At 34.9% G+C, this 17,943-nt stretch overlaps 2 protein-coding genes across 2 annotated transcripts; one reads left to right on the forward strand and one right to left on the reverse strand.

Annotated features, from left to right (window-relative positions):
• The first annotated feature begins 5,543 nt into the window (after window positions 1-5,543).
• Window positions 5,544-6,747, forward strand: LOC137233635 (kxDL motif-containing protein CG10681). Its single transcript, XM_067756827.1, has 3 exons — window positions 5,544-5,665; window positions 5,732-6,128; window positions 6,203-6,747. The coding sequence occupies exons 2-3, from the start codon at window positions 5,938-5,940 to the stop codon at window positions 6,687-6,689; spliced, it is 678 nt and encodes a 225-aa protein (XP_067612928.1). The 5' UTR covers window positions 5,544-5,665; window positions 5,732-5,937; the 3' UTR covers window positions 6,690-6,747.
• LOC137233634 (EARP-interacting protein homolog) lies at window positions 6,649-8,412 on the reverse strand. The gene is made up of 4 exons (XM_067756826.1): window positions 8,296-8,412; window positions 8,107-8,238; window positions 7,833-8,036; window positions 6,649-7,744 (listed from the first exon to the last, which is right to left on the reverse strand). Exons 1-4 carry the CDS (start codon window positions 8,350-8,352, stop codon window positions 7,013-7,015), a joined length of 1,125 nt encoding a protein of 374 aa, XP_067612927.1. The 5' UTR covers window positions 8,353-8,412; the 3' UTR covers window positions 6,649-7,012.
• Window positions 8,413-17,943: the final 9,531 nt, after the last annotated feature.

Genomic DNA, 17,943 nt, shown 5'->3' on the forward strand with positions numbered 1-17,943 from the left:
TTACCTAGCAACCATTTTGATAGATATATCAACAAACTTCGTTCTTGACAACAGTGTTAGAACTATGCGAGGATCGTAGTAGACCTACTCCGTCCTTGGAAATAATTTGAAGTCTAGTCCGCTATGTTTTACCCAGAGAAATGCCAATTGTTCCTAAGTTTTAAGGAAAAATACTTCTTAAATTATTTTAAACACTTCACTATAATATAGAGCAAAAATTTATACGATTCAACGATTGATGTAATAAAGCCAGGTGTTCTATGTAATGACAGCTAATTCTGAAAAGTCCCATATAATACGAATGATTAGAGAAAGGGGAAGAAAAAAGAGGCCGTTTCCTGAAATAGTATTATATTTGATACTTTTTTGAAGAAAATCACTAAATCCTTGATGGTAACGAAACTGTATTTTATTTTTTAATTTTTACATTAAAATATAACTTATATTAATCTTAAAACTTAATATTGCTTCTTTTCTTTATTTATATCTCTAAATATTTGTATATTCACTACTACTCACTAATCGCTACAACCGATTTGGATACAATTCGGTTTATGGAGAGAGTTGTACTTATATATGTAATACTCTTATATTTCTAGTAAAATATGCTACGATCAGTTTGAAGGAGGCTGATAGTTAAATACTTCATAGCCCTAACAAGATTTGAAATATAAAATTGAATATGTATGTGAATGAAAATATACAATTTAGCATAGTTTGTAATAAAGCTATCAACATGAATGTGTGGTGCATTATTGTAAAAATAAACAAATGCGCGTTAAAATGGAAAATCGGTGTACTATATCACTCACCAAGTAGCAGTGACTCCACCTTTATTACTTATCTAAATGAAAACATCACTGAACATCTCAAGGAGGCGGATAATAATTTAATAATTGGTGATTTTAATATCAATGTAAATGTATCGTGAACATACTCAAACCAGCTAACAAGTTTATTTGCACAAATGGCAATGATACAAAGGATAAACTTCGACACAAGGATAACAGAGTACTCGTCTACAAGAATTGATTTGCTATTCAGTAACAATGATAAAGTTAAAGCAGTAAATATAGGTGAACATCGCATTTCTGACCATGAGACAATCCACTTCGAAGTGCCAACAACAAAGCTTTGTAAAATGAGAAGGTATGCTACTGTTACATGTTGGGAGAACTATAGTGCTGAAAATCTTTTAACTTTGCTACGAACATGCGATTTCAGCTTTATGTCAATTTCCGGAGTAGAAACTAAAACTAAAGCCCTAAACGAAGTTTTAACTGTGGCTATGCAAGCACTGACTTATATAAAGAGGACCCAAATACAGATAAGAAATAAGTGGTACGACCGAGAATTAACAAACCTGCATAAAAGAAAAATAGAATCTTATAAAACCGCTCGAAATACTGGATTTTGGGACGAATATAACGTCATTAAGAAAATATATAAAAGAACCATAATTTATAAAAAAAAGAAATACATGGAAGATAGAGTAAATCATTACAATGGCGATATGAAACGTATGTGGAAGTGTCTAAAAGACCTCGTCGAGCTTAATGATGTTAAAAAACATATCACTAAAATTGTAATTAACGGTGAATGCCTGGAAAATGAATATGATATAGCTAATGCCCTAAATAACTTTTTTATACAAAGTATTGTTGAAATTAATGATAGCATCGAAGAAATTGTAAATGGGGATGAAATAAGCGCAAATCATAGTAATCCATTTGAAACATTTAAATTTACTGACATTGTAGTGGACGATATTATTATTATCACAAAATCACTTAAAAACAAATATGGCGGCGACAAGCTTTTATCGGAGGGTGTCGTTAAAGATGCCATGACATATACTGCTAATTTCTACAAAGACATAATTAACGAATCCTTAAACAGCGGTATTGTACCTAGTTACTGGAAAATTTCAACAATAATACCTGTTGAAAAAGTAATAAATACAATGAAACCCGAGGAACTACGTCCAATTAACACGTTACCTACAGATGAAAAAATTATGGAGACAGTGGTGAAGGATCAACTTGTGGCATACTTAGAGAAGCACAATGTGATTATCCCAGAGCAATCGGGATTCAGGAAGAGCCATTCTTGTGAAACAGCGTTGAATATGGTAATTGCAGATTGGAAAGAAGACATGGCGGACAAAAAATTTACGGTGTCTGTCTTCTTGGATTTAAAACGGGCTTTTGAAACTGTCGATAGATCTGAGCTATTGGACGTTATGTTTAAAATTGGTATAAGAGGAAAGGCTTTGGAATGGTTCCGGAGTTATTTGGGTGACAGAAAACAGAGAACGATAATTGGAAAGGAGGTTTCATCAGTGGTGGATGTTAACATTGGTTTACCACAAGGCTCGGTCTTGGCGCCAATATTGTTTACATTGTATATCAATGATATCAAAAGATGCTTAAAATATTGTAAAATACGTCTATTTGCGGATGATGCATTGCTTATCATAAGTGAAAAATATGCAGAATGTGCCATGCTGAAAGTACAAGAAGACCTGGACTCGCTATACAAATGGTTATGCCTTAGAAAACTGAAATTAAATGTCGAAAAAACTAAGTTCATGATATTTTGTAAAAACACTAATATCATAAGTAACAATAGTTTAAATAATATTACGCTGAAGGTAAAAAACATGGAAATCCGAAGAGTAGAAAAAATTAAGTATTTAGGAGTTTTGATTGATGATAATCTAAATTTTGGAGAGCATGTAACTTATCTGGAAAGGAAAATTGCACAGAAAATAGGCTTCATGTATAGAACATGTAAACATATCAGTCAAAGTCATAAAATATTGGTATATCGTTCAATTATTGAACCACACTTTATTTATTGTCCTACTATTCTGCTATTAAGTAATGATATATATATTAAGAAACTTCAAATACAGCAAAACAAGGCAATGCGATTTATTTTAAAATGTCCTCCAAGAACGCCAAAAATTGTAATGCTCAATAGATTAAACTGGCTTAGTATTAAACAGTCAGTTAGTTATTTCACGTTGAAATTTATACACCAACTTAGGTTAGGAATGTTACCGAATTACCTGAGTAGTAAAATACATTATAATCATGAAATCCACAATTATGGAACAAGAAATTGCAATAATATAAGACTGCCTAGAATAAGAACTGAGTTCGCCAAAAGGTCTCTTGAATATTTAGGGTATAAAATGTATAATGAGTTACCTTCTGATTTGAAAGACTGTGAAAATATTAGTAAGTTCAAAGAAAAATTGTTTTTATATTGTACGTCACTAAATGTGACATGAGTATTTATGTTTTATCTCTTATTTTAACCTAAACTAGGTCTTAAAGACCGTAATAATAAATAAATAAATAAAATAAATAAATAAAATATGTTAGATCGGTTTTCCCTAATAGACTACAGTTACTTTCAAAATCGACATAAGTAACTGCACGACAATTTTAAATTTTAAAATTAAGACTGTGTTCAACTTTGAAGGAGTCATTTCATTCGCACTACACAGAAATAACTAGCACCATGATGTAATAAAGCCAGGTGTTCCATGTAGTGACAGCTCATTTTGAAAGCTCCCAATTAATACGAATGATGAGAGAAAGGGGAAGCACAGAAGAGGCCGCTTTGTGAAACAGTATAAATCGAGTACTTTGTTATAGCAAAACAATTAATCCAAAATAGTAGCGAAACTAATGTCATGTCCTTTGTTTATAAAAATAAAAAGTTAATATAGGTCACTGCGACTGCCGCCATTTATAGGCTTGTTTACCATAACGAAATTGTGGAAGCCAGCTCAAAGTACTTTAGAAACAATTTTTTTTTCTTTTTTTTTACTTAACGGATTGGTTCTCGCGGTAAATGAAGACAATGCGAAGTACTTGCTGTCACCCAAGAAGGAATCGGCTCATTTGCACCTTGACAGCCACGTCACTGTTGACGGGTATAAATTCGAGACTTTGAAGGATTTCATCTATTTTGAAACAGCATTAACAGAAAAAACAATGTCAGATTAGAAATCAAACGGAAAACATATTGGGCAAACAAGTGCTACTTTGAACTGAGTAGGCAATTGAAAAGTAAAGTCCCATCCCGACGAACAAAAATCACTCTGTACAAGTCACTCATCATGCCTGTTGTTGTTGTTGTAGCGATTAGGTTACTCCCCGAAGGCTTTGGGGAGTGTTATCGATGTGATGGTCCTTTGTCGGATACAGATCCGATACGCTCCGGTAACACAGCACCATTAAGGTGCTGGCCCGACCATCTCGGGAACGATTTATATGGCCACATTGAACCTTCAGGCCATCCCTCCCTCCCCACCCCCAAGTTCCATGAGGAGCTTGGGGTCGCCAGAGCCTCGTCTGTTAGTGAAACGGGATTCGCCGCTCGAAGGTGAGGTTGACAATTGGGTTGGAGAAGCTATATATTGCGCTACACAACCCCTTGAATCCCTCATCATGCCTGTCGTGCTCTATGGCTCGGAAATCATTGACGGTGTCGAGAGAAGATGACTCTTGGAGTGTTGAGAGTTTTCCGGAAGATTTATGGTCGGGCACGTGATGCCGACGGCGATTATCGGAGGATAATCCACCGGGTTAGGGTGTTAGAATATACCCGCGGTAGGTATGCCTGCCGTATGAGGCGACTAAAATACCAAATAGATTCAAGGGGTTGTGTAACGCAACCCTTTCAAGGGGTTGCCAGCGCAATATATAGCTTCTCCAAACCCAATTGTCAACCTCATCTATCCGTGGCGAATCCTGTTTCATTAACAGCCAAGGCTCTGGCGACCCCGAACTCATCATGGATGTAGGGGGTGAGAGGGCGGAATGGCCTAGAAGGTCCCATGTGGTCACAGCAAATCGTACATATTTGTACTGAATTAAAGAATTTTTATAAGATGCGATGGAAGCAGCATCATGCGATGTTTATTGCAGTGTGCATGAAAAAAATTGTTCTGGTACAGATAGTGTGATTCATGGCTCTATTCGAATGCTTCGTAATAATGAGGTGAAATGTGTACATTGTTCTTCAATGTTGTGTTCATCTGCGCCCCCAAACATCAGACATATAAAGCAAGGTAGCCAGATCGACCATTTCGCGACACGTGGAAGGCACATGCTTTCATTATTTTTGATATGCGCAGGATTCGAGAATCAATATCAAAACGGGTCACTATCTCGTCACAGCCAAAGTCACCGTTGCTATTGAGCTGCAAAACAGCAGTTAAGCAGACAAATAAAATAGTTCAAACATGTATTAGAATAATTATTAAAAAACATCTTGCTATTATTTTCGACGGAAATATTAAAATTCAAACAATTTCGTTTAATGTAAAATGTTTTATATAAAAAATTTTACGCATTTGAGTTATAGAAAAGTCAAATGAAAATAGAATTGGAGAAAAAAATGATGTCTTTGCATACTTTTCCAGGAAATTTTATTTGTATGGTTTTTCTACAATATTTCCTCTGAATGAAAAAGTAGTTTCGCAAAGAGGCAAACTGAATTTCAGAGTGGGATTTCAAGACGGCGGATTAGAAAGAGAAGCTGCCAACGTCAGTCACCTTGTAATTACATCATGACTTTAATATAATAAAAAACTCCGTTTAATAACAACAAACACGCCTTATATATTATATATATACATCAATTGGTAAGGATTATCTCATTTTAAAATTTAAGCTAAATAATCTTAAATTTTTTTTTTTTTGAAACTGAGTCGAGCACTGTGCGTGTGAATGTGTGACTTTTCGGCGATCAGCTGTTAGTTGCGCTACTTGGTAAGACTCACAATGGTATAAAACAGCCAATCTAAGCAAAAATCAACAACCAAAACAGATGCCAGCGCCAGCGCACAATTAATTACCAGGGAACCTAACAGAGCATCATATTTTAAATAAACTTAAAATTTTATTGTATTTCTAAATGGCACACTCCATACATACAACACAATCTCCCACTACAAGGGGAAATGGAATTGCCACTGAGGACGTTACTCCTGAAAGTGAATTTGATGGATTCCATAACTACACTGCTGCCGAGGTATTCATACAAGGTCTAGCTGGATTAGTTAATCAGGGGGATGTGGAAACTATGATACGCGCACAAAAACAAATGTAAGCGTTTTCTTTAGTAGATACATCTTGTTGATATTCACTTTCATATGCAACCTATTTTATATCCATATTAGGCTACAGCGGTTTGAAAAAACAAATGAAATGATGCTAAATTGTAATCAATTATCCCAAAGCCGTTTAAAAACTGCAAATGATGATTTTAAAAAACATGTAAAACTACTGACCGAAATGAAGAAGGATCTGGATTATATTTTTCGCAAAGTGCGTTCCATCAAACAAAAACTTAGTCAACAATATCCTTCAGCTTACGCGGAAGCGCAGCCTCAACGCAGTAGTTTAGCTGAAGAGGCTGAAGACGAGACGGAAGTAGCGAATAACAAAACATCTTCAATGCAAAGTACTGGATTAAATACTAACGATGCAGTTGGTAAAAAGAATACAGATACATTAAAGAAAACCACAACAGTTGAATACGTACAAATGGAGGAAACAATTGATAATGGTAAACCCATTGAAAATGAATTAATTAAACGTGTGTGTTCAATAGAAACAACAAATCCTAATGATTCTTCAGATTGTACATCGGAAGATACTGGATAAACTATATATATTTAGATTATGTAATATTTATTGACACTAAATCTCATTAAAAAAAATACTTGGCGCGATTTACCTTCAAGGAGATATAGGCCGAGCTTCTCTTCCAATTTGCTATTAATTCTCCCTACAAATTGGTGGGACGAGACCCACATATTTTACGCCCACTCCGAACGGCATGTGCAAGGCAGATTAACTTGCACTGACCGATTGGAATTTTTTTCTTCTAAATTTTTGATGTTACTTTACCCGCAAGTTGAACCCAAGACACTCGGTGTAGTGAGTGGAGTACGCTACCACCACACCACGGCGGCCGCATATTTGACTTATAAGATTATTTGATATTTGTATTGCTTGGGAACTTTTGAGATCAAAACTCGCCCATCATAACTAAGAGAAGCAAATATCCACGGATCTACATTACTCCATTCGACACAATATACAGAATCTTCATGCTGATCAAATGTTTGAAGCAATCCATCAGAGAGAACACGTCGCCGCTCTTCAGGCATTGCATCATTCGTGGCTTCAGAACTCACAGATCCCGCACATGTTAATACAACTTTACAATCGCTAGAGCTTGATAATATCAATTGATCATGAAACGTATTAAAACGTACACACCAAACCCAATGCGCATGATCATTCCGTGAAAAGACAGCTTCCTTTGGCATACGGCAGTCCCATACCTTTACTGAGCCATCATCGCCGCCGGTCACAATATGACATTGTTTGTTTGGATTACAATCCAAATCCCGTACAAGTTGGGTGTGTGTATCCTCAATCGACCATGCACAATGTTGTGTGTCACGTATATCAAACGAACGTATGCTACAGTCATGCAAAGTTATAAATTGATGTCCCTGATGATGATGTGACCACTTGCCAGTCGTAAAAGGGGGTGTATTTTTTTGTGCATTTGGCCCAGCAGCTTCCGCTATAACCCGTGTCTGTGATTCAGCGCGATCAAATATAACAACTTTTCCATCAACAACACATGCCAAAGTATTTTTTTGGCTTGGGTGAAATTCTAGAGTTTTCACTTTATCACCATATTTCTGAAAATATTAGAAATTTTTTTGAAAACCGTGTAAGTATGGCGATGTGCACTGCATATACGTAGCCAGGCTTAGGCTTTTGTCCTACCTCCGTATCTAAAATTTCTATCCGATGCCAAGGTAGAAATTCCATTTTTAAATTTTTTTCATCTAAATTCGTAGGCAATTGTAGCAATGCAGCATGCGTTTGCACCTGGGCGCCTTTAAGCGTATTGTAACAGGAAGCGAGCAGATTTTCGTCATGAGGACTACTATTTAGCTTCCATACTTCTCCAAGGGAATGCTCGAATATCTGAGGATGCAAAATATGTGTTACTAAAACGTGAGCTTTTACAAGTACATATGCAAAAATGTGGACTTACTTTTGATTGTACATTGGCCTTTTCTTCATTGAACTCCAATAAGTGAACCTGGTTCGTAGGTTTCAGTGAATTGGTAGCTATAAAAAATCGCACCTCATTTCCTTCTCCATATTGCGGTGTCAAAGCACGAGCCTTGCAAATAAATCAGAAAAGTGTATTCTAAAGGCTTTGCGTTTTCTTAATTCGTACCTGAAGCTCCAAGCCATAAATTAACCCATTTGACTCGTCCATATTCGATATAAACATTGTTTACTATATAGTTTGGCAGCTTAATTCGAGGAAGGCACTCGAATGGAGTGGAATGAAGAACAGTAGGAAGACCAGAGTTGCATTGGATCAATCATTGCATCAATATTAAAGATAAATTTCGAAAAAATAATTAAATACTTGAGTATAAGCAAACATTTCCTTTCAATTACTGCAATTATGGTGTCTTAGATGCTATACATTCTAAAATTATAACATTTTATGTCTGTTTAAAAATTTAACTTCAATTTCCCTAAGATTTCCGTAATATGGCCATTAGTGACGTTTGTGTGTGTGTGAAAATTTTGAGCGATCAGCTGTTAGTTGCGCTACTTGGTAAAGTTTACAATGGATATAAAGTAAAATCATTGTAAACTTTAAGCTGGAGACATTGGTGCTTTTTCGGTAACCGTATCGGTAACCTTTTAACAGCTGATTCGACCAACCTTATGAGGATCAATGCAATCGATTATTGGTGCCGCTAAGGTCGTAACCGTATCGTAGCCAACCAATTGGGTTTTGGTTTACCGTCGTAACGATAAACAGCTGATTACGTTAGGGATACGGATACAGCGATACGACATACGGCACCAATGACTCCAGCTTTACCAAGTAGCGCAACTAACAGCTAATCGCTCAAAATTTGCACACACACACAAACATCACTAATGGCCATATTACGGAAATCTTAGGGAAATTGAAGTTAAATTTTTAAACAGACATAAAATGTTATAATTTTGGAATATATAGCATCTAGGACACCTTAATTGCAGTAATTGAAAGAAAATGTTTGTTTATACTCAAGTATTTAATTATTTTTTCTAAATTTATCTTTAATATTGATGCAATGGTTGATCCAATGCAACTCTGGTCTTCCTACTGTTCTTCATTCCACTCCATTCGAGTGCCTTCCACTCTATTCGCAACATAACGAATTAAGCTGCCAAACTATATAGTAGTGGTAAATACTACCAGTGGTAAATACTACCATTTAACAACAAAATGTTCTGGTCTGGATCAATACAGCGTTAATAAGCTTGAAGAATGTGAGATGCTGAGGTTTATGTGCACCGACTGTTTGCAATACGTGCAGAATGTGTATGACATCCTAAAAGACATGCAATTGGTGGTAAAACAAAATGGTCAACAGCTGAATATAGAAGTGAGTTTGATAACGCGCTTAAAAACATGAGCGCGAAATAAAACAAGTGCTGAAAGCTGTGGAATATGCATTCAGTGAAAGAATTCAGGCTATGCAGAAAGCTCAGGAGTCGTGTGAATAAAGAGTACAGGAAGTAAACAAAATACGCGACATAGCAGAAGGCTTCAAGTGCAGCAGCGATCAGGTATGCGATGAATTGAAAAACAGTAGAGATGACAATAAAAAAATGATAGAGACCCCTATTATGAACTCATACGATACACGATAAACGCTTGCAATCTGTTGTACCGTATTATGAAATAAAATTGTAGCGTGTGAGATCCGATCGCTAGCGTTTATCGTTTATCGTGGTATTGCCATGCGCTAACTACCGCACCAGCTGTTCAATTTCCTACGCTAGCTACCCTACAAGAATACTATCATATGACTATCATCTGATTGTCAGCAATGTGAACCTAACGATCAGCGCCTCATACAAACTTTCTATCACAAACTTAAGGGGACTTGCGCAAATGTGATGTAAACAACTGTGTACGTGTGAGTTTTTGTCTCCTTCTTATACACCAGCATCGCCTACTGATTAAGTATATAGCCGTACTGCTCACTCTCATTCTTTTCCTCGATCAGTGCTGACACTCTAACTATCAAAAAGTGCCATAAATGATAGTTTACTGTAGATATCAGGTTTGACTGTTATACTATCATAAATGACAATTTTTATATTCCGCCAAAAATGAAACAATGCTTTTTGCTTTTTATTTACTTTATTTCATTACGTTTTTAATTTTGTACGTGATAAAGGCATACGCGTTTCTTATTTGTTTAAAATAAATAGTTTTATAAGAATTCGACTTCAGATCGTTCAATTTAAAATCAGAAAATAACAAAACAAGAGAATAGCGCTTTCCTCAAGCGGAAACTCATTTAAAAATGAATCACCACTAACCACTATTATTTTTCGCGTATCAATTTTTTGAGTGAGCCCCATACATTCCGACAGCTTTTGGTATTTTCTAATATTATTTTCGATTTTTTTTCTTTTAGCATGGAGCTTTGAAATGCTCTCTTTTTCATTTTTTAAACTTATTTTTTATATGGTTTTCGTCGGTTGAAAATGGCGGAATTTAAAAAATAACAAAACAACCGTGATAATCATTTGATTGTCATATGACAGTCAGTAGTGACAACATGATTAAATCGGATAAACTGTTCTCGCATACATAAAATTCCGTTGAGAATTATGTATCTGTCTCACATGCATAATGGTATCTGCTGTATGTTCTTTTGTTCTGTACCAGGTGTCCGAAGCTTTCCCAGTTTGAGTCCTTTTTCATGATTATAGGCTGTTGTTGGGAACATGCGGACATGCGTGAGCGATCAAAGGAACATACATAAATTTAAGTATCAATGTTTACGTCATCGCAGGATCAGCATTGTCAATTACAAGTGTGAGTGTATTAGTAAAACTATCAGCGTTTCTTGTAGGGTATCGTTGATAAATTTTTGCACGATACGTTGGGAGCTATTTAAAAAAAGTAAATATAAAATTATTACAAAATCCAAAAGAATCCAACTAAAGCCTCAACACTCTGTTGCAACACCCTGGGCAAGAAACCTTAAAGTGGCACAAACCTTCAAAATATTTGGGATGGATGACCTATTTTTACGGCCGCGCAAATTGCCTTCTACTTCTGTTAAGACATACTTTGAAATCTATTTCCTTTATTCAACTATTTTTTTTACTTTTAGTATGTCAGGTACTTACAGTGTAGAGTTCATTTCAAGAAGAATGGAAGCATCTCTCAATTTTCTTCTTTCTATGACCTCTATGCAAGTGTCGTCAATTTGTTAATTTGAGTTTATAAAAAGGCAACAGAGGTTGCAGAAAACATTTTATTATTACAGGTTTTAAAAACTTTTGCCACTTTTACGTACAAAACAATTTAATTGTTAGTATTCACGTTTTGTTTTGCTATCTGTTTCGTATAGATTCACAAAAATTTGTAAACAAAACTCTGCTGTCATTCACAATAGTACATCTATCGGGCGTGTGGAAATTGCAATATGAAAGCTGATTTTTTCCGATACGCTTATGAAAATTCATAAAAGGGGTGAGAAGCAATTAGTAAGGAGAATAAAAAAAATGTGTACAGAACTAAAGAAAAACGTCAATGTTGAAGCGAAGCAATCATATGCAGCAGCAATAAAAGGTTGGAATCCAAGAAAAGAAGCGTTGCCAGAAATTCGAAAAGAAGTCCCTTTAAAAGTTAAGCCAAATACTAAGCAAGATGTTAAAATAACTAAAAGTGACCTAAATTCGAAAGTAAACCCTAAGGAGCTACAAATTACAAATATAGTAGCAAGACAAAGCGGAATTGTAATTGTTGAGAGTGCAAATATTCAAGAAAGGGAGAAAATAAAAAATCCTATCGAAAACAATATCGGAAATAATTATGAGGTGAAAATACCTACAAAATTGAAGCCGACAATTATGGTGACTGCCATAAACTTCAAATATGATGATGAAGAGCTTACGCAGAGACTCAAACAACAAAATAATTTTCTTGCCGTAGCAAATTTTAAAATCGTGAAGCAATTTGAAAAGAAGAAAAAAGATAAAACTTACTATAACGCAGTAATGGAAGTGGAGGCTGATGATTTGCGACTGTAATAGCTGGAGAAAGGCTCAATGTAGGATGGGAACGTTGTAAAGTCTATGATGCAGTGCAAGTTCTGTGTTGCTTCAAATGCAAAGGCTTTAATCATAAAGCAAGCGAGTGCAAAGAAAGAGAAGTATGCACAAAATGTTTGGGAGAACACAGATATGCTTTGTGCAATAAAGAAGCAATAAACAAATGCATTAATTGTATCAGAGCAAATAAAGAATTAAATTTGGGACTAGATGAAAATCATGATTCTCTGGATAAAATGTGTCCTGTTTATCAACACAAGCTAACGGCGAAGAAGAGGAAGATAGGATACTAGCAACCAACGAAGGCAATTGTAAACACTAATTCAAAAACTAACACAAATTTCGATAACAAAGTAAACAACTTGGAATGTATATATATTAATATTAATAGTATTACAGCAAACAAACTAGAATTAGAACATCTTGTTGAAATAAAGAAACCAAGAATTGTGCTGTGTGCGGAAACATGTATATCAGACTTAATTATGGATTCTGAACTAAATATTCCGAGCCATAGTCTCATCCGGTGTGACTCCCATAGTAGGCATACTGGTGGTGTTCTAATATATGTCCACAAATCAGTACAATTTAGCATTGTGTGCAATAAATCCATCAATATGAATGTGTGGTGTGTTATCATAAAAATCAAGAAATATGCATTAAAATGGCAAATAGGTGTACTCTATCACTCACCAAGCAGCAGTGATGCCGACTTTATTTTATATCTCAATGACATCATCACTGAATATGTAAAGGAATCAGAAAATAATATAACGATGGGGGATTTCAACTTAAATATGAATGTATCGTCAACATACTCAAATCAGCTAACAAGTTTATTTGCACAAATGGCTATGTTGCAGAGGATCACCTTCAGTACGAGAATAACAGAGTACTCAGCTACAAAAATTGATTTACTGTTTAGTGATAACGACACAATACATTTCAAGAAACCAACGACAAAATTTGTCAAAATGAGGAAATTCGACACCGTAACTAGCTGGAAGTTCTATAGTGCGGAAAATCTGATAAATCTACTGCGAGCAAACGATTTAAGCTCTTTGTATAATACTGGAGTAGAAAATAGAGTTATAAAACTGAACGATATCCTAGCTGAAGCCATGCAAGTATTGACGTACGAGAAGATAATAAAAATACAGCTAAGAAATAAGTGGTATGACCGCGAGCTGAGAATATTGCACAAAATAAAACTCGACTTTTATAATGTTGCTAAAAACACAGGATGCTGGGATGATTATAATACAGCTAAAAGAACATACAAAAAAACTATCAAGTATAAAAGAAGAAATATATGGAAGATAGGGTGCTCGATAATCATGGAGACATGAAACGGATGTGGAGGTGTTTGAAAGATCTCGCAGAGATATCTGATACCAAAAAACACATAACCAAAATAGTAATTAATGATGAATGCATTGAGAAGGAATGTGATATAGCCAATGCCCTGAACAATTTTTTTGTTAAGAGCATAGTCGAAATTAATGAAAGGACTGAAATAATTCCTTATGCTGCCGAAATAAGTGTAAATAACCAAATTGAAGCCTTTGAATTCACACACATAGTATTAGATGATATAATAAATATCACTAAGAAATTTAAAAACAAATATGGCGGGAAAAAGCTTGTGTCGGAAGGTGTATTTAAAGATGCCATGATATAAGTTAATTTTTTCGCTTTATCTATTTTATTTAGCCACTTGAATATCCTTTGCTAAATAAATATTTCTCTTCACTTCTACAAAGATTTCATAAACGATTCATTAAACAACAGCATTGTTCCTAATTTCTGGAAAATATCTACAATAGTACCTGTGGAAAAAGTTAAAAATACAGTGAAGCCGGAGGAGCTACGTCCAATCAATACATTACCTGCAGATGAAAAAATAATGGAAACAGTGGTTAAATATCAACTAGTAGAATACTTAGAAAAACACGGTATAATTATACCTGAGCAATCTGGGTTTAGGAAAAGTCATTCTTGTGAAACAGCACTGAATATGATATTTGCAGAATGGAAAGAGGATACAGGTGACAAAAGAGTTGTGTTATCGGTCTTCATAGACTTAAAACTGGCTTTCGAAACGATTGATAGAAATATTCTGTTGGATGTCATGTTTAAAACTGCTATTAGGGGAAAAGAATTGGAATGGTTCCGAAGTTAATTGAGCAACAGGAAGCAAAGAACGATAATTCGAAATTCAATATCATCGGTTGTTGATGTAAACATTGGCCTACGCAAGGCTCAGTACTGCCACCAATATTGTTTACAATATACATTAACGATATTACATCATGCTTAAAACATTGCAAAATTCGTCTATTTGCGGATGATGTATTGACTACCATCAGTGAAAGGAATACGGATTGTGCTATGTTAAAGATGCAAGAGGATTTGGAAACCTTATACAAATGGCTGTGCCTAAGAAAATTGAAAGCAAAAGTGGATAAAACCAAATTTATGGTATTTTCGAAAAACCTAAGTGCCACTGTTATTAATTATCCAAGCAATCTTAACTTGAAAATAAGGAACAGTGAAATTAAAAGAGCCGACAAAATGAAGTATTTAGGAGTCTTGATTGATATGAACTTGAACTTGGTGAACATATAAGTAATTTAGAAGCTAAAATTGCAAAGAAAATAGGCTTCATGTACCGAAGATGTAAATATATTAACCAACTTCATAAAATATTAGTATACAGATCGACCATTGAACCACATTTATCTACTGTCCTACAATTCTACTATTAGCAAACGATACACAGATAAAGAAACTTCAAATACAGCAAAAAAAGGCAATGCGATTATTTTTTAAATGTTCGAATAGAACACCTAGAAGTACAATGTTAAATTGGCTTAGTATAAAACAGTCCATAAGTTACTTTACATTGAAATGTATTCATCATGTGAAATTAGGAAGACTTCCAAAGTGCCTGGGCAACAAAATACATTTTAATCATGAAATTCACAACTATGAAACTAGAGGTAGTAAAAATATAACACTGCCTATGGTAAGAACTGAGTAAGCTAAAAAGACTTGTATAATGAATTACCAAATGAGATAAAAGGCAGAGTAAATCATTAAATTTGTAATGAACTTTTTCCTTTTTGATTTAAACTAATAGCCAACCAATTGGTTTTTGGTTTCTCGCCATATCCATAACCTAAAAATATTTGAGTTGACGAATTTAATAACTTTTTGTATATTTTATTTATTGTTTTGGATACGTTATGACTAAGAGACTTATATTTTGTGGAATGTGTTTGTAATTTTTTGCGTTTTCTTCATTTTTATAAAATTTTCAAGATTTTTAGGTTAAAGCACCATTAATCGATGACATTGGAGATGGTTATGGATATGGGTATGGTTACGATTATGGCGTTGAGTTAACGACGTTTAATTGGCCCTTAAGGCTAGGGCGTTATGCTATGGCACCGTTGACCAATTACACTGATATCTATAAGGTTGGCTGGATCAGCTTTTTTATATATAATGGATACGGCATGTTTGCCGAGCTTTAAGGGCTAATTAATGGTGACTTATACCATATAACCATAACCAGATAAAACAACTGCTCGAACCTACCTTATGGAAGTCAATGTAATCGATTAATGGTGCCATACCATAGCCATAACCATATCATAGCCAACCAATTGGTTTTTGGTTTCTCGCCATATCCATAACCTAAAAATATTTGAGTTGGTGTATTTAATCAGCCCAATTCTAAACGAAAATTCCGTGCGAGTTTTTTCCCTTCTCCCATTCCTCGTATTCTAAATAAAAATTCCTTGTGAGTTTTTTCACTTCTCCCTTTCCTCCTATTCTGAACAATGTTCGAAAAAGCGGAAACCGGTTATGGGAGAAAAGTAGGTATTATGAATGTGAGGGAGAGGGAGATTTCTCTGCCATTTCATAGGAGTGTTTTCACAAGTTAAATTAAAGGGAATGCATCAAAATAGTTAAAGGATATTGGTTATTTTAAGAAAGAACACTTATTTGTACAAATTTGTGCAAAATTATGTATTTAAATTCTCCCACAATATTCTCACTGTTAATACAACAACAACAACAACAACCACAATATTCTTTAAGTCGAAAAATATATCATAAGTAACGGAAGAGCTCTTCGCATATTTGATGCAGCCATCCAAAAATTGCGCAAAGATTTTTTAAGAAGGCTTAAATAGATTTTGGCATATGGCGAAAGGCGAACTCAACTCGACTTGGCCGCCAGAAAATTGCTTTGCAGAATGAATGTAGGCAACTACGGCGGATTTGTGCTATCCCGCCGGTCTTCTTCTTATGCTCCTCTGTTGATGTTGCTGTTTATTACTCATTTCAAAAATTGAGTGAAAGAAAGTGGTGAAAAATATGCGCATATTCTAAAATCTTTTTAAATTAGTTATGCGCACTAAATATTTGTGAAAAATATACATAAAAACTCTAAAATTCAACTACAATTAGCGGACATAAATGTTCTGCAGTTATTTGATGCAAAAACATTGTAAACTACTTTTATAATAAATTTTGTATATGTGGAAAGAAGAATAGAGAAAAAATGTGACAAATGCAAAAGTAATATACGAGGAGAAGCGTCAAAAATTCGGTGCGAAGGGGTGTGTGGTAAATATTACCACCTAACAACAAAATGCTCAGGCTTGGATCAATACAGCGTCACCAAACTTGAATGTGAGATGCTTATACTGTTTCTGTGTGAAAGCAAAAAATTTACGATTTCATTAGCAGACAGTGACATTTGCTTTGACAAATGACATTTTTAAGCACCGAACACACCAAAAACTAAGAAGCGGGAAACGGAAGCGGAACGCGGCCAACAGAGTTGCATTGTGCTTTTGACTTCATTAGGCATTCGATTAGCTACTAATGAAATAATTATTGATTCGAATTTTGTAGGGAAGATTGAGCCCAATAAGCGTCTTAATGTAGAAAACTGCCTTTATTATTCAATAAGCCGTCTGCGTGAAAATAGTATTACACTGTTTTCACACAGATACCTAATGATCTCATTTCACCTTCTAATGAAATCGTAAATTTTTTGCTTTCACACAGCAGTAACTGTTCGATTAGTATGAATGATGAAATGTCAAGCGAATAAAATGACAATGCTATATGACAGACAATCATGGCGGAACGATACAAGGTGGCAGCATGGTGACATACCTACAAACATAAAAAAATTCCATGTACTTGTAAATTCGATGGACAAAGGTCAAAATCGTACTGCGCTGGTAGTTGATGTATCAAATCAAATAAAAAAGGTTATAATCAGCTGTTCGATGCGGCCACCTTGTATCGTTCCGCCATGTAGATAATGACATTTACTTTGACAAATGACATTTTTAAGTACTGAACACACCAAAAACTAAGAAACGGAAACGGAAGCAGAACGCTGGCAACAGAGTTGCATTGTGTTTTTACTTCATCAGGCATTCGATTAGCTACTAATGAAATAATTATAGATTCGAATTTTGTAGGGAAGATTGAGCTCAATAAGCGTTTTAATGTAGAAAACTGCCTTTATTATTCAATAAGCCGTCTGTGTGAAAACAGTATAATACTGATAATACTGTGTACTGACTGTGCAGTACGTACATAACGTTGATGACATCCTTAAAGATATGCAAATGGTGGTAAAGCAGAATGGACAACAATTACCAAAGTATAGAAGTGAGTTTGATAATTCACTAAAGAAAAATGA

The sequence above is a fragment of the Eurosta solidaginis genome, chromosome 5 (genome assembly GCF_040869045.1).
Source record: "Eurosta solidaginis isolate ZX-2024a chromosome 5, ASM4086904v1, whole genome shotgun sequence".
Classification (NCBI taxonomy): Eukaryota; Metazoa; Arthropoda; class Insecta; order Diptera; family Tephritidae; genus Eurosta; species Eurosta solidaginis.